Here is a 15955-nt window from a genome sequence, read left to right on the forward strand (position 1 = left end):
CATAAATCTCTATTCTCTTCCTCTGTTTATTCTCATTCATATCCCTAATTACTACCTGATGTTCTACAAATTTAATTTTAATTTACTGACTCCCAACCTCTGCCCCATCATAAGTCTCTAAAAAAGCAGAAACTTTGGTTTGTTTATTGTTGTATACCGAGTACCTAAAACAATAACTAGCACAAAAGTATTCAATCGTTATAAAATGAATGTGATTAAATGAAATGGTTTAAGTACCTACCCAGAATACATGTCATGGGGCAGGTTTCTTCCAGATTACTCAGAAACACTTCTTTTTTGTAGAACATTTTTGTGGGCTCATGTTCTGTCTCTTCTGGGTGAATGAAGATGGGGCCATAAAAATATGCAGCTCCATCTCGGACCCATACCTTTTCAATTCTTGGTGGGGCGGGGGGGGAGAGAAATTCCATTAAAATAAAATTCTGATGAGTTGCATTTTTGAAGAATTAATGTAACAAAAATTCCATTAAACAAAATATTAATGATATATAGTGGAGTTTCATTGGCTGATTTGATAATTTCCTTGATATTTTCCCCCCCTTGAAGCACATGAAAAAGAGAAATGAACATTTGGCTATTCATCTGAAGGAAAACATATTTTAACATAATATGTACTATACACGTTACTTATTTATGATGTTTATTGTCTGTCTTCCCATTAGAACAAAGACCCATGGACTAAGGATATTTGTCTGTTTTATTCACTAATGTATCCTCATTACTTGGCAAATAGTAGGTGTGCAATACATGATTAGTGAATGATGAACAAATGTGATGAGAACTGAAGCTCAGAGAAGTAAATCATTTGCCTGAGGACACGAAACTAGCAGGGCTGGGACTTAAACCAAGATCTCTTGGAACTAACCACTGTTCTTAAGCACTGTCCTCTATTGCCCAGCCCTGTACCTGACTCCTTTACTGCTGTTTTACGCCATCCAATCATACTTTCATCCATTTATTTGCTCATCAAATATCTGAGCCCTTACTATGTTTTGTGCACTATGTTTGGAACAGGGGATACAAAGGTGAGCAAAAAGAATGGGTCCCTACTTTTAGGGCATTCATTGTCCAGAATAGAAACCTGACAATAACACAATGTGGTGTGTGCTCCAAGGATAAAGAAATACACGGTGATCTGAGTATGTATAACAGGAAGACCTAACTCAGTCTAGAGGGGACAGGAGAGGCTTCCTTAAGAAAGTGCTATTTCAAATTTAAGCTAAAGCAGTTCACCATATGAACTGGGCAGGGAGATTCCTAGGTTGAGAGTTCAGTAAATGGTAGAAGAAAAAAAAAGTTAACGGGAGGAATTTAAACAGGGAAGTATGGCTAGAGGCAAAAGCAGGGTAAGTGTGGTGTGAGAGAAAGCTGCAGAAGTTAACCTGGGGAGAGACTTTTGTCTTCATCCTAAACAGTGACAAATTTTTTTCTGGCTCCACATGTCTCAGATCCAAACTCATCCCTCCTAATTCAGTAACACTCACCTGCCCACACGAGGACGCACCAGGCCATGGGACTTGATGAAGACACAGTCGCCAACCTTCAGCCACATGTCATTGTAACGGAGTTGCTCAAAGTAGTGGCAACCTGGTTCACCGTTCGACATTTCCACAGGGACATCTTCTTTCTCCTGTGGTAAAGGAAACTAGTTGAAGCTAGGCAGCTGACAATCAAAAGGTAGACAGAGAAGGTAAGAAAGGAAAACAGACTTTCCTTCATATTAACTTAAAAGAAAAAATAACCATAAATAAATGCTTTGATGAAGAAACTAAAAGATGCGGTTACTGAAATCAAACTAAGTCTTATCAAATATTTTATCTATTTAAAATTTCTAGTTAATTTTCATAAAATGTTACTTCCCTGCGCTTTTATCCTCCTCTCCCTTCTTCCTCTACTTCCATAGCCTTTAACAAAAAAACCACAACAAACAAACACACAAACAAAAAAACCACACTGGAAAGGAGTTATCAGCATTCAGAGCAGGCTTACTCATACATTATAAAGGAGCAAATTCTACAAAAACTTCCTCTTTACCACATTTACTAAGCTCTCAATTTCTTAACATTAACAAAAGATTTAAAAATTTTATCGTATTTATTCCAACATAGAAAGGAATAACATAACCTCTGTGACCTAAGTCACATACTCTACTTTTGAATCAATTACAGGGTCTGTCACTTACTGGCTGCTGTACATTGGGCAAATTACTTTACCTCTTCTGACTTAGTTTCCTCATTTGTAAAATAGTGTGCCTATCAGATGGGGTTGCTAAGGAAGCTTAAATGACACAATCCATGTTAAGTACATAAAACAATGCCTGATTCATGAAAAGTACTTAACAAACATTATTGTTGTTTTATAGTCTTGACAAGAAAAAGAAACTTCTGACTGATGGAAATAAGAAACATAATTTACTAGGAACCTAGCAGATAATGGACATACTGCTAGATGTTTTAAATTATCAACTCCAACACGTATAAAAGGAAACTCCAGAACCCCAAAATATTCTACTGCATCTCACTGTCTCTCTCAGAATATCTGAAACTTCAAACTTAAAAAAAAAAAATCTGTTTAGGGGTGGCCCGGTGGCTTAGGTGGTTGGATTGCTGTGTTCCTAACACAGAGGTCACCGGTTTGATTCCCACATGGGCCAGTGAGCTGCAACCTCTACAGCTAAAATTGTAAACAACAGCTAGACCTGCAGCTGGGCTGCTGTGAACAGCTGGAGGACGTGGTGAGCAGCTGAGAACAGCGTGAGCTGCCATGTGCTGCCATGAGCTGCCATGAGCTGCCGTGAGCGGCCGACCGACAGCCGGCGACCGACTGCCTCAGCCGGGGGGAGTGCAAGGCTCTTAATACCAGCATGGGCCAGGGAGCTGTGTCCTACACAACCAGACTGAGAAACAACGGCTTGAACTGGAGTGTGTGGGGGGAGGAAGGGGAGAAGGAAGAGGAGAAAAAAAATCTCTTTTAGAATGTCCAAATAATCTAATGTTTTGATCTTAATGACTTGAAATGTGATATTAAAATGGTCTTTGGGGGAAATTCTTAAGAATAAGAGGGGTTCCACATATATGCTATGTAAAACACACTTTAAGGAATGGAAGCTATAAAGTAACCCCTGAAATTAAGAGTAACTTTTTCTGGTTAATTAATCTATGACAAAGGAGGCAAGAATATAAAATGGGGGAATAGACCGTTTCTTCAATAAATGGTGTTGGAAAAATTGGACAGCTACATGCAAAAAAATGAAACCGGGCCACTTTCTTACACCATATACAAAAATAAACCGAAAATGGATTAAAAACTTAAGTATAAGACCTGAAACCATAAAACTCTTAGAAGAAAACATAGGCAGTAAACTCTTTGGTATTGCTCTTAGCAATATATTTCTTTTTGGATATATCTTCTTGGGTAATAAAAGCAAAATTAAACAAAACAAAAAGGCAACTTGCTGAATGGGAAAAGTTATTTGCAAGTGATATATCCAATAAGTGGTTAATATCCAAAATATTTAAAGAACTCATACAACTCAACATCAAAAAAACAAACATTCTCATTGAAAAATGGGCAGAGGACCTGAACAGATATTTCTCCAAAGAGGACATACACATGGCAAACGGACTTATAAAAAGACACTAATCATCAGAGAAATACAAATTAAAACCACAATGAGATATCACCTCACTCCTGTCAGAATGGCTATCATCAATAAATCAACAAACAACAAGTGCTGGAGAGGCTGTGGAGAAAAGGGAACTCTTATGCACTGTTGGTGGGATTGCAAATTGGTGTAGCGACTATGGAAAACAGTATGGAGGTTCCTCAAAAAATTAAAAATAGCAATTTCACTTCTGTGTATTTAGCTGAAAAAAAACAAAAACACTAATTTGAAAAGATACTGTACCCGTGTTCACTGTAGCATTATTTACAACAGCCAAGATATGGAAGCAATCTAAGTATCCATCAACAGATGAATAAAGAAGATGCGGTATGTACACACACACACACACACACACACACACTGACACTCAGCCATAAAAAAAGAATGAAATATTGTCACTTGCAACATGGACAGACCTAGAGAGAATTATGCCAAGTGAAATAAACGAGGCAGAGAAAAACAAATACCATATGATTTCACTTATATGTGGAATCTGAAAAAACAAGAGCAAACCAAACCAAACAAACCAAAACAGAAACAGACTCACAGACACAGAGAATAAACTGATGGTTTCCAGAGGGGACGGGCAAAAAGGTGAAGGGGATTAAGAAGGACAAAGTTCCAGTTATAAAATAAGTCATAATATACAACACAGAAAGTAAAGCCAAATAGTATCATAATAACTTTGTACAGTGACAGATGGTCACTAGACTTACCATGGTGATCACTTTGTAAGTGTCGAATCACTATGTTGTACACTTGAAAATAATATAATACTGTATGTGAACTATAATTTTTCTTTTTAAATACCTTTTTCTTTTAGGAATGGGTTGTGTTCTAAAGTTATTCTTTAAAAAAGTTCCTGGAATGACTTGTTTTGGCCATGTAATATCAAAACAATGAGCAAAAAATGTACTCATGGATAAATAGGACACTGAGGACTTATGAATTCTAATAGAAACAACAAATCTAAGTTAATTTCTACATTGGCTTCCATTGATATTTCTTATTTTAAAATTAATGCCTCCATGATTCTCACAAATATTGGCAAAATGGAAGAAATATGAATATCATGTGTTAGGACACTAAAATGGATATTTTTTCCTAAGTCACTAAGAATTCATTATTTTCCAGTTTTTACATTAATAGTTTAAAAACGTTGTCTTTCTTTATTTCAAAAAAACAAGTCTATTTGTTGGAAATAATTCAAACATTAGAGCATGTAAAACTTAAAAAACAAGTCTTCTGTGATCCAACCTGAGATAATTACCCAGTTTAGTATATAGTTTTTGCAGGTTTTCACATTCATATATACAAATATATTTTTTAAAAAATGATGGAAACACCCCATCCTGCAACCTGTTAATTTTTAACATCTTTTCCCCACATAACTTGGAAAATTTTTCAGTGTTTCTATAATAGACCTACTTTATTCCTTTCATTGGCTGCACAGCTTGCATTACATGTCTGCACGACTACTTAATTCCTACTCATGGGCATTTGGCTTCTGCCTCGGGTTTTTGCTTTTACAAACAACACTACTGTCACCGCTTGTAGAGAATCCTTTGGTGTACCTATTTGAGTCCTATGTGGGAGCACATTTCTTGTCATTGAACTACAATGTCAAAGGAAATGTCATCAGTGGGAGATGAGTGTACTGTCCCACACCAGGCTGCATGTACTATCAGTCTTTAGAACGCTTACCAATATGTTACGCATTTTTTAAACTATTAAATTAACACGTTTTCTTATGCCTTTTGGCTGCCTTCCTTCTATAAATGATCTATTGGGTTCTTTACCAATTTTTCTAGTGTTACACTTTTCCTAGACTTCAAAGAGCTCTTTGTACATTAGAAATAGTGGTCCTTAGACCTTTAGTAAACTAATTGATATTTTCAAATGCAAATTGATAAAAATGATAAAAATCATCATTTTTTTTCCCTCTTATGGCTAATGGGTTTTATACCACACATAGAAAGGACCCATTCCAAGCTTATAAATGAATAAAAGATTATAGGTAAATATAGTAATGTAATTATGCTAGAAACTACTATTCTGTTTCTTTTTAGCAACTAGTACCTTTTTTTATGTTTATAATAGGTTGGTGCAAAACTGCGGTTTAAAAGGTTAAAAATAATTGCAAAAACTGCAACTACTTTTGCCACAACCTAATATCTTACTTATTTTGAATATGAAGTGAGGGAGAGTACAGGTTTGTTTCTTCCCAAATAGTTACCAGTTTTTCCAGTATCATTTGATTCCACTCTCTCACACTGATTTAAAATCCTACCTTGATATTCTGTGACTTAATTTTGAAAAGCTTATTCCTTCCACTGGCTAGTCCTGAGGTAATATCTCAATTTTTTAAAATGCATTTTTTGTAAATGTAGTATCTGTCAGTGCAAAGCATTCTTTTCTTTCTTTTTTTGACAGAAATGCATGTTTTCATTGGTGACTCTGATTAATTGTTAAAGACATTGGTGGACAAAGTCCACACCTTATTCTGGGGCAAAAGAATAGTATAAGATTATTACTCCTATACCAAAAAGCATGGATTTTAGATCATCAAGGTAGGTGTGACTCCAGATCTTCAACCCTCTAATTCAGACATCTGTATAGTTTCCTAAATGTGAAATTGAAGCACCCCTCCACATTAACCATTTCTAGGATGTATCACCAATAGAGAAAGTGAAATATCTTTCCTCTCTCTCTAAGAATTCTTGCTTGAAATTTCCATTTGACATGGATGGTTCTGCCATTCAATCTGCCACCTTCAGTTTATAAGAAAACAATACAGCAAGAACCTTTAATTAATTAGCTAATCAATTAAACTTTTACTAAGTAGGCCCCAGGGTGAATATGCCAAGTATGGTTCTTGACCTCACAGAATATACTTCTGTGTGGAAAGAAAGACAAAACACATATTAGTAAACACTTAGTTTGTTAGTAAAGATAAAGATAAACAGAAATTTTCATATGGTGTAAATGTTACACAGAAAATTAAAAAGGGACTGAGAATGATAAAGTAGCCACTAGCTATATGTGGTCACTAACCATTTGAAATGTGGTTACTGTGACTGAAGAACTTAATTTTAAATTTTATTTAATCTTAATTAAACTTAATTTTTAAAAATGCTTTTTTCAAGTTTTCAATTAGTTAGTTTTAGGTGTACAACATAGTATTTATATAACTTGATTAGACATTTATATAACTTATGAGATGACTGCCCCAATAAATCTAGTACCCATCTGACACTATACATAATCACAATATTGACTATATTCCTTAGGCTATACTTTACATCCCCATGCCTATTTTGTAACTACCAATTTGTACTTCTTAATCCCTTCCCCTTTTTCACCTAGTCCCCAACCCCCTCCAATCCAGCAACCCTCAAAATGTTCTGTGAGTTTGTTGTTTATTTATTTTTGTCCCCTTGAAGTAGAGTTTGGGTTTCTCCACATAAATACCTAGAAGTGGGATTATTGAGTCTTTGTCTCTTGCTGTAGTCTTTGTTTTAAAGTCTATTTTGTCTGGTATAAGTATTGCTATGCCAGCTTTTTGTTTGTTTCCATTTTCATGAAATACCTTTTCCCATCCCTTTACTTTCAGTCTGTCTTTTGATCTGAAGTGAGTCTCCTGTAGGCAGCATATGTATGGGTCTTGTGTTCTTGTCCATTCAGCCACCCTATATCTTTTGAGGAGCATTTAATCAGTTTACATTTTAAGTACTGGATAAATATGTAGTTACTGTTATTATTACTTTTAAAAAAAATTTTTTATTGGGGAATACTGGGGAACAGTGTGTTTTTCCAGGACCCATCAACTCCACATCAAGTCGTTTTCAATCTAGTTGTGGGGGTGCAACTCAGCTCCAAGTCATGTCATTGTTTTCAATCTAGTTGTGGGGGTGCAACTCACTGGCCCATGTGGGAATCAAACGGTGACCGTGGTGTTATGAGCACCACGCTGTAAATACTGAGCCAACCAGCCATGCCGTTATTGTTATTTTATTAATCATGCTTTTGATTTTTCCCCTTCTTCTTAAAGAAGTCCCTTAAACATTTCTTGTAATACTGGCTTGGTGGTGATGAACTCCTTTAGCTTTTTATTATGTGGGAAGCTCTTTAACTGTTTTTCCATTCTAAATGATAGCTTTGCTGGATAGAGTAATCTTGGTTGTTAGACCTTGCTTTTCATCACTTGGAGTATTTCCTGCCAAACTCTTCTGGCCTGCAAAGTTTCTGTTGAGAAATTAGCTGACAATCGTATGGGAGCTCCCTTATAGGTAACTAATTGCTCTTGCTGCTTTTAAGCGTCTTTGTCTTTAATCTTTGACATTTTAATTATGATGTGTCTTGGTGTGGACATCTTTGGGTTCATCTTGTTTGGGACTCTGCATTTCTTGGGCTTGTGTGTCTATTTCCTTCACCAGGTTGGGGAAGTTTTCTGTCATTATTTCTTCAAATAGGTTTCAGCTGCTTGCTTTCTCTCTTCTTCTGGTACCCATGAGGACTGGCCATGATTACAGTGCAGCAGCTATGCAGGGTCTGATTTACTTTATTGGGAGTCTGGTGCCTGCCCAATCATTTGAGTGTTTGTGCTTGGAGGCGGCTGGGTGGTGCTTAGTCTGAAGCCAGCCACCAAGCATGCTGGCCCCAGGATCTCCTGGAAGAGGCTCCACTGCAGGCCAATTTCAGCCGCAGTCCATGCCCTGCTCTGGGTCATCTGTAATGAGCCACAAAGCAATCCCCTGGTGGACGCCATCTGCTCTGGCCTTGGAAATGCCTGGGAGAGGCTAAGCTGTGACCCAAGGCTGGCTGCCACTAGTGCCCAGCTTGAGGCTGCTTAGCAAGAAGTACAAGGTACACCAAGGCCAGATGCTGCTGGTTTGTGAACCTTTGAGAGATTTTAGGAAAGTCCGCAGCATGAGTCCAAACAGGCCGTTTGTATGGAAGAGCCACTGGAAGTGGCTTGGGTGGGTCTCAAAGTTGGGTAGGGCGGGATTTCAGCAAATCACCAGGGCGGGATAATGGTGTTAGCCAGGTTGATGGACACTCAGATATGGTGCCCCACTGCTTATGTACAGTGGAAGGGGGGCTCAACAAAGAAACAATGGCTTCTGCCAGCACTTCTGTCTGGGAGAAAGATGCCCCTCCAGCCCTCACCCTGCAGCCAGACAATTTGTTTCCTCCTTGTATGTCCTTGGCGCCTTTTGAGCTGCTGCTCTAGCGCTGGAGTTTAGAGAGAATGGGTCCGTCAGTAAGTCTGTGCACAGGCCCTTTAAAAGAAACACCTGGGTCTCCAGCTGCCCTGTCTCACTCAGCCACAATCTCCGATGCTTTTCACAGCCAGAAGTTGTGGGGACTTCTTTTCCCAGCACAGGAACCCTACACTGAGGAGCCTGGTGTGGGCTGTGACTCTTTGCTCCTCTTGGGAACCTCCACAGCTGAGATATCCCTCCTGATCTTTAACTGCCACACATGAGTGTGGGACCAGTCCATTCCGTGTCTCTGCCCCTCCTACTAGTCTTGAGGTGGCTTCTTGTGTATATCCTTAGTTATCGAATTTCTGCTCAGCTACACTGTAGGCCGTTCTCAATGGTGGCTGCTTTGTAGTTTAGTTCTAATTTTGATGTGATTGTGAGAGGATGCAAGCACAGTGTTTACTTACTCTGCCATTTCGAAAACATTCTTGATTATTCTTTTTCTCTTCTTTTGCTGGTGACTCTCACATACTTATTCTTTCATAAGAATGCTAGAATAATTTTGTCAAATTCCAAATACAATTTATTCAAGTCTTGTTATGTCCTTGACTTGACTGTTTTGCTTCCCACAGGTTCCATATACCCTTTTAAGGTCATTTCTTAATCTATTTTGCTATTAATGTGAATTAGGTATTTTCTTCCATATAATTTTTCTAATAGCTACTAAAGTATATTCAATGTTTTCATTTTTACCTTCAAAAGTCTTATGAATTATTGTTATGTTTATATAAGAAAGCTACTGTATATTGATTTTGAAATTTCTACTTGTTGAATTCTGTTTTAAAAACTTTTCAGTTAATTTCTCCCCCATTATCTGCAAAACAAATCTTGCCTCTTTATTGTCAATATTTTTATTACTTTTAATTGTCTAACTGCATTGGCTATGTTTAGAAAACTATAGATAATGTTATAGCAAGCACCTCTGTCATGTGCATGACTTGGAAGGGAATTTATTTTATGGCTTTAGCACAAAAATAATTTTTAAAAAATCATTTTGAGGAAATTAACTTTTAAAAATTTAAGAACATTAAGACAGTGTACTTTATCAAATAATTTCTCCTTTAATCTATTAATCTAATGAAATATATTAATGAGTTTTCCTAATTTTGAACAATCCTTGCATTCTTAGAATAAACTACTTGGTCATGTTCTTTAATAGTTAACTTGATTTCACGCATAAAAATACTTTTCTCCCCAAGTATTTTTTGCATCAATATTTATGAGACTGAACTATAGTACTTGCTCTTATTTTGTCTAGCTTTGGAATCAAGATTATTCCAGCTCTATAAAACAAATTGGGAAGTTTCTCTGTTCTCCATGCAATGAAATAATTTAAAAAGCATTATAATTACAGGTCCCTTAAAGGGTTAAAATAATCCACCCATGGAATTACCAGACCTGAGTACTCTTCAGGGTTAGCTCTTTGACATTTAAAAAAATTTTTTCATGTTGTCCACTTATATAGCTCTTCTTTATTCCACTTCAGTAATTTGTACTATCCTAGAAAATTATTCATTTTATTCAGGCTTTCAAATTTATTAACAGAAATGTATAAGCCTTTAAATTTCTTCCACATTTTGTATGTCTGAGCTTAATACCTTTCTTTTTTCTTTATTAGGATAGTTGGGAGTTTATCTCATTGGAATTGTCAAATAATTAGCATTTGGATTTACTTTTAAATTTTACTGTCTTTCCTTTATAGTTCTTTTTTTGTGTTTGGCTAAGGTTTTATGTTGTATTCTTTTCCTAATGCTGAATTTGAATACTTTATTAGTTTATCTTCTGGAATATATATTTTGTAATGTAAAATTCTTTTCTGTGTGGCTATTACCTACCTTTTCCAAGTTAAAACTGTCTTCAGTTCGACTGTCCTCCGAGTTGTCTGTGTTCTTCTCATCATCCCCTTTATCTGCATTTGCAAATACAGAGGCCACTCGGACCACAGGCAAGGGCACATCCCGAGGAACAAACCTAACTGAGCTGATGGGCATGGTCCACAGTTTAATTTTCTTAAAAGACTTGGTTTTGGCAGAATACCGTGATTCACAGACAAAAACATCCTCATCTCGAAAGTTTTCTGGGCATAATTTAAAGTATTCCTGGGGGATATAAGAATAAAATTAATCAGCTGAATTTTCTGAAAACCAATCAACCAAAAAACCAAAAATACACACCAACCAAGCAAACAAAAGTTAAACTGTTAGGGCTTTCTGACAGTTAACTACAAATGGTAAATGGCTAGAGATCTAGTAGTATTTTCTTGCTTCAGAATGATTTTATTAAATACATACTCTTTAACTTATATAGTCTAACAATTGTCCCTTTGAAAACATATTAGTATTTCATACAGCTGTAATGTTGCTTAAAGCTGTGGGCAGGGCTTATGTGCCTGTATCAGATGCATAAGAAGTACACATTACCTAAAAACCACACTAACAATTTATAATGATCTTTCAGAAAATGTAATCCTTAAAAATTAGTCTGGTAACATAAAAATATTTAAGCTGACTGCATACAGCTACATGGTGTAGGCAGCAAATGGTCTTTCAGCTTTATATTCAGGTTAATTGCTTCCTAAATCTTTACATACAGCCATACAGACACAGCTTATTTTTTTTCTTTTTTCCCCAAACAGTTTAAAACAGAGCTTGTCATTTTGTAAATATAAATTTTTTAATGTAAACTTTATTCCTATGGAATCATTTATAATTTGGGGACTAATGTGTTTCTTACCTTGACAAACATGACCACACATTTTCCTAGAATTTTACTAACAGGAACCTTATTGTAATAATCACTCTTAAAAACTTCTTTTTCTAGAAATTTTCGTGTAGCCAGATGGAATGTTTCATTTGGTCGGTAAAACCAACAGCCATATAACCATTTTTCACCTCAAAAACAAAAAGAGAGTATTACATTGAACAGAAATCACATATTATTTGCAAAATAAGAAAATATTACATCCATTCTGCGATGGCCTGAACCTACCAATGTGCTTTTTAGGCCACGGTTCCTTATTATCTTAAAAGAAATAATACTTTAAAATAATGAAGTGAAATAAGGCCTAAAAAAAAAAAATGCTACTTACCCCCTTATATTAAAAGATACACAATATATAGAATGAGGAAGGTGATGAGACCTACTCTGCTCTGCTGGGTCAGGACACACCTAAAGCTATGCACATTAATAAAGACATAAATATATTTAAGGACATTTTTAGAACTCAGGTGATGAAGAAACACAAAAGTAAGTCACATGATGAATAACCGAAAAAATTGGATTGCCTGAATCATATTTCTGCCTGTTTTTGCCTTCATTAACTCCTATTCATTTTCCATGTCTCAAGTTAAAGGCAATTGTTCTAGGAAGCCTTTTTGAAGTCAAATTCTAAGCCAAGGCACATGTCTCTCTATAATTTTTTATTTGTGACTTTTGTTGGAGTGATTTTTGCCAGGGGCAAAACATGAGCCTTTGTTTTTCTGAATCTCTGCCATCCTACAGACTTTGGCTCATGTGTGTTTTTAATAAGTATAGTTGAATGAATAAATCTCAATTAGACTTCAAGAAGTTACATTTGTTTTGATTCAACTGTACCACTGCTCCAAAGTGCTAGATCCTGCATTTTTAATATAGTGGATGCTTACTTATATTTACTTATACTTTATAGAACTATTGTTAGAAGATATAAAAATGTCTGAGTTACATTTTTCTTTCCTGAGAACCAAGGAGTGAAATCGTCACATCTCTCCAATCTTCCCTTTGATTTAAAATGAACTTACCAGCAGAATCTTCCCACAATCTTTCAATACAGACTATATGTGGTTGTAGGTTGGCCTCCGCAGGCTCTACATAGACGTAATCTCCAACATGATACATGCTATTCTTAAAACTGCAGTCCTGGCTATACGTGCGATGTAAGCCCGAGAGGCCTGCAGAACCCGAGGAATCTTCACTTTTTTCAGCCTCTTAGGTAAAAAAGACAAAAAGGTTCTCATTAAAGGGATGTTGGGATCTGATATAGGATTCAAACAACATACTAATATATTTAATTCTTTTCTAGATATTCAAAGGCAGGATTAAGGACAAACACTATGATACCCATATTCCCAATAGCCTCTACTCAAAATTGGCTTCTTGAATTATATCCAACTGCCATTAATTTAAATAAATACATATATAAAGGATCTACAAAATAAAAATTGTTATAATAACATATGCTCAGTGTAGTCACTCTGGATGATATAGAAAGGTATAAAGAATAGGTCACTTGCAAATCATGTAATCCTAGAGATAATCTTGTATGTACTTCATCTCCATCTTAATGCCTCTGAAATTTTCTTCCCTAAAGGTTATTACATGGATATGACACAATGAATTCGTTGAATTGAAGAAATACGGATTATGTACATTATATAACATACAATCAACTATGTATGAACACATTTAATGTATCATGAGCATTTCCTGAGATTAAATGTTTTCCAACGATACTTTTATTTTTTTGTTAAGTAAGACTTTTAAATGGCTCTAGTACAAGCCATCATTTGCAAATACCAGTTTTTTGTTTTCTTGGGGTTTTGCTTTTTTTTTGAGAATTAAGCTCTGCCCACATCTTTGATAACTTCCTTAGGATAATTTTCCATAAATGGAACAGCTGGAAGTAAGCATTTTAAATGTTTTCTTAAATGCATATCCAAAGTGACTCCTAAAAGTCTATACCAATGTAAGTCCCTCATTATTTGGCCACAAGGAGTCAGTTTCTCCATTCCTTCTCTAACACTGGTATACTAGACCATTATATTTTTTGTTAAAGCTTTGCCAATTTTGATGGAACGTTACCTAGTAGTTGATTAATCAAATGAATCCCCATGACATGAGTAGCAGATTCACAAAGTTCTTGAGAATTTTATGCCAGCAGCAACACTGTTGGCTGGGCTTAGGGAATAGAGAGTACAAAATGAAAGAAGGCTGTTAAACCCCCAAAATTCTAGAGACAGGAAAACAGGCTGATTAAACAACTCAGCTGCAAACACAAGCTACCTTTCATGAAAAAGGATGATTCAGAGGGCAAAGTACTGAGTGAGCCACAAAGGCTATTTCTAGGCCCTGAAATCTAATGAAGATTGCCCGGCTGGATTGTAATTGCTGGGGATCAATTATTGTTTTTTTTCTTCCATTTCTCCCTTTCAATGGGAATGTCTCTGTTATCCTATAGTCCCATCCCTATACTGTAGGAGCAGAAAACTTGTCTTTTAGTTTCACAGGTTCACAAATGGAGAGCAACTGTGTCCTAGGACTGCTCACACTCAGAGCACATGTACCGAATTTAGATGGTTTAAATAATGAGATTTGGGATTTTTGAGCAGATATTTAGATAAGATTTTGGTACCTGGTATAGGAATGTTACTGTAACAAATATCTATTGACTTTGGAATCAGGTAGTAAGCAGAGATTAAAAGAATTGTGAGGATGATGACAGAAAATTTGCCTTAGGTTGCCTTGAATAGACTGTAGGTAGAGAAATAGACAACTTGGCAGTTGAAGGCTCAGAAGGAAATGAGAGAAAATGTTACTGGAAAGTGGAAGAAAGGGGATCCTTGTTATATGTATATATAGTGGCAAAAAACGTAACAAAACTATATCCTGCAGTTATTTGGATTCTAGCCCTCCAGAGCTGATCTTTTAGTTATCTTTTTCTTTATTTCCATTTGTTGTTTTTCTGTTCGAGAGATTTCTCTAACTTCATCTTCTATTCATTCTCTAAATGTTTCCTTTTTGTTATCATTAAAATTTTTTAATTCAAGAAATTTGACCTATAATGTGTAAATTTAAGGTGCACAAAGTGTTACTTTGATACATTTATACATTGCTGCTATTGCAGCAATATTTGTAACATTACATAATTATAGTACAATGTTCTTGTCTGTATACATTATACTGTGCATTAAATCTCTATGACTTATTTACTACTTGTTGCAAGTCTGTATCGTTAAACAACATCGTTAAACAACATCAATTTTACGTAGATGCCCCATTGCTGTCATTTTTTAACAGCTTTATTGAAATATAACTCACACATCATATAATTAACCTATTAAAGTATACAATTCAATGATTATGGTATATTACATATTTATTTTTTAAATTGTGGTAAAATATGTCACATACAATTTGCCATTTTTGGACCATCTTTAAGTGTATAATTCAATGGCATTAATTACATTCACAATGTTGTCCAACTATAACCACCATCTATTGCCAAAACTTTTTCTCTATTCCAAACAGAAACTCTAACCATTAAGTAATAACTCCTTATTTCTCCTCCCCCCAACCCTAGTAACCTCTAATTTTTCTGTCTCTATAAATTTGCCATTCTAGGTACTTGTTGTAAGTGGAATCATACAGTATTTGTCCTTTTATGTCTGACTTATTTTAGTTAGCATGTTTTCAAGGTTCATTCATGTTTGTAGCATTTGTAAGACATTCATTATGTTTTGTGGCTGAATAATATTCTATCGCATGTACGTATATCCATTCATCTGTCGATGGACATGTTTCTGCCTTTTGGCTATTGTGAATAATGCTGTTACAAACACTGGTATACAAGTATCTGTTTGAGTCACTGCTTTCATTTCTTCTGGGTATATACCTAGAAGTGGAACTAATGGATCATATGGTAATTCAATGTTTAGCTTTTTAAAGAATTGCCAAACTGTTTTCCATAGTGGATACACCACTTTACATTTCCACCAGCAATATACGAGGGTTCCTGACAGATACACACAACCACTATCTATTTTCTGGTGTTTTGCTGTCCTTTAATATTCATAAAGTCACCTGAGAGGACGATCCGAAGCAGACTGTAGTTCTCTGATGGCTAGAAATAACTAGTTACAATAACCCTCAGAGTACCCTGCTTCTCTAGCCTTTCCTATTCAGTCCTTTTAGTGCTGACTTCACATTCTATGGCAAAGCACCACTTCTTACCTACTTTCAGTCACTC

At 35.7% G+C, this 15955-nt stretch overlaps 1 protein-coding gene across 23 annotated transcripts in view; it reads right to left on the reverse strand.

Annotated features, from left to right (window-relative positions):
• Nucleotides 1–15955, reverse strand: part of PBRM1 (polybromo 1) — a 105093-nt gene that overhangs the window by 26241 nt on the left and 62897 nt on the right. For all 23 annotated transcript variants that reach the window (XM_074313083.1, XM_019724301.2, XM_074313082.1 and 20 more), the window contains 5 exons: nt 12732–12917; nt 11686–11843; nt 10788–11051; nt 1506–1651; nt 242–399 (listed from right to left, as the gene is read on the reverse strand). In XM_074313083.1, the coding sequence (XP_074169184.1) occupies nt 242–399; nt 1506–1651; nt 10788–11051; nt 11686–11843; nt 12732–12917 (912 nt within the window). The remainder of the gene's footprint in view (nt 1–241; nt 400–1505; nt 1652–10787; nt 11052–11685; nt 11844–12731; nt 12918–15955) is intronic.

Source organism: Rhinolophus sinicus, linkage group LG10 (genome assembly GCF_036562045.2).
Source record: "Rhinolophus sinicus isolate RSC01 linkage group LG10, ASM3656204v1, whole genome shotgun sequence".
NCBI classification, from domain to species: Eukaryota; Metazoa; Chordata; class Mammalia; order Chiroptera; family Rhinolophidae; genus Rhinolophus; species Rhinolophus sinicus.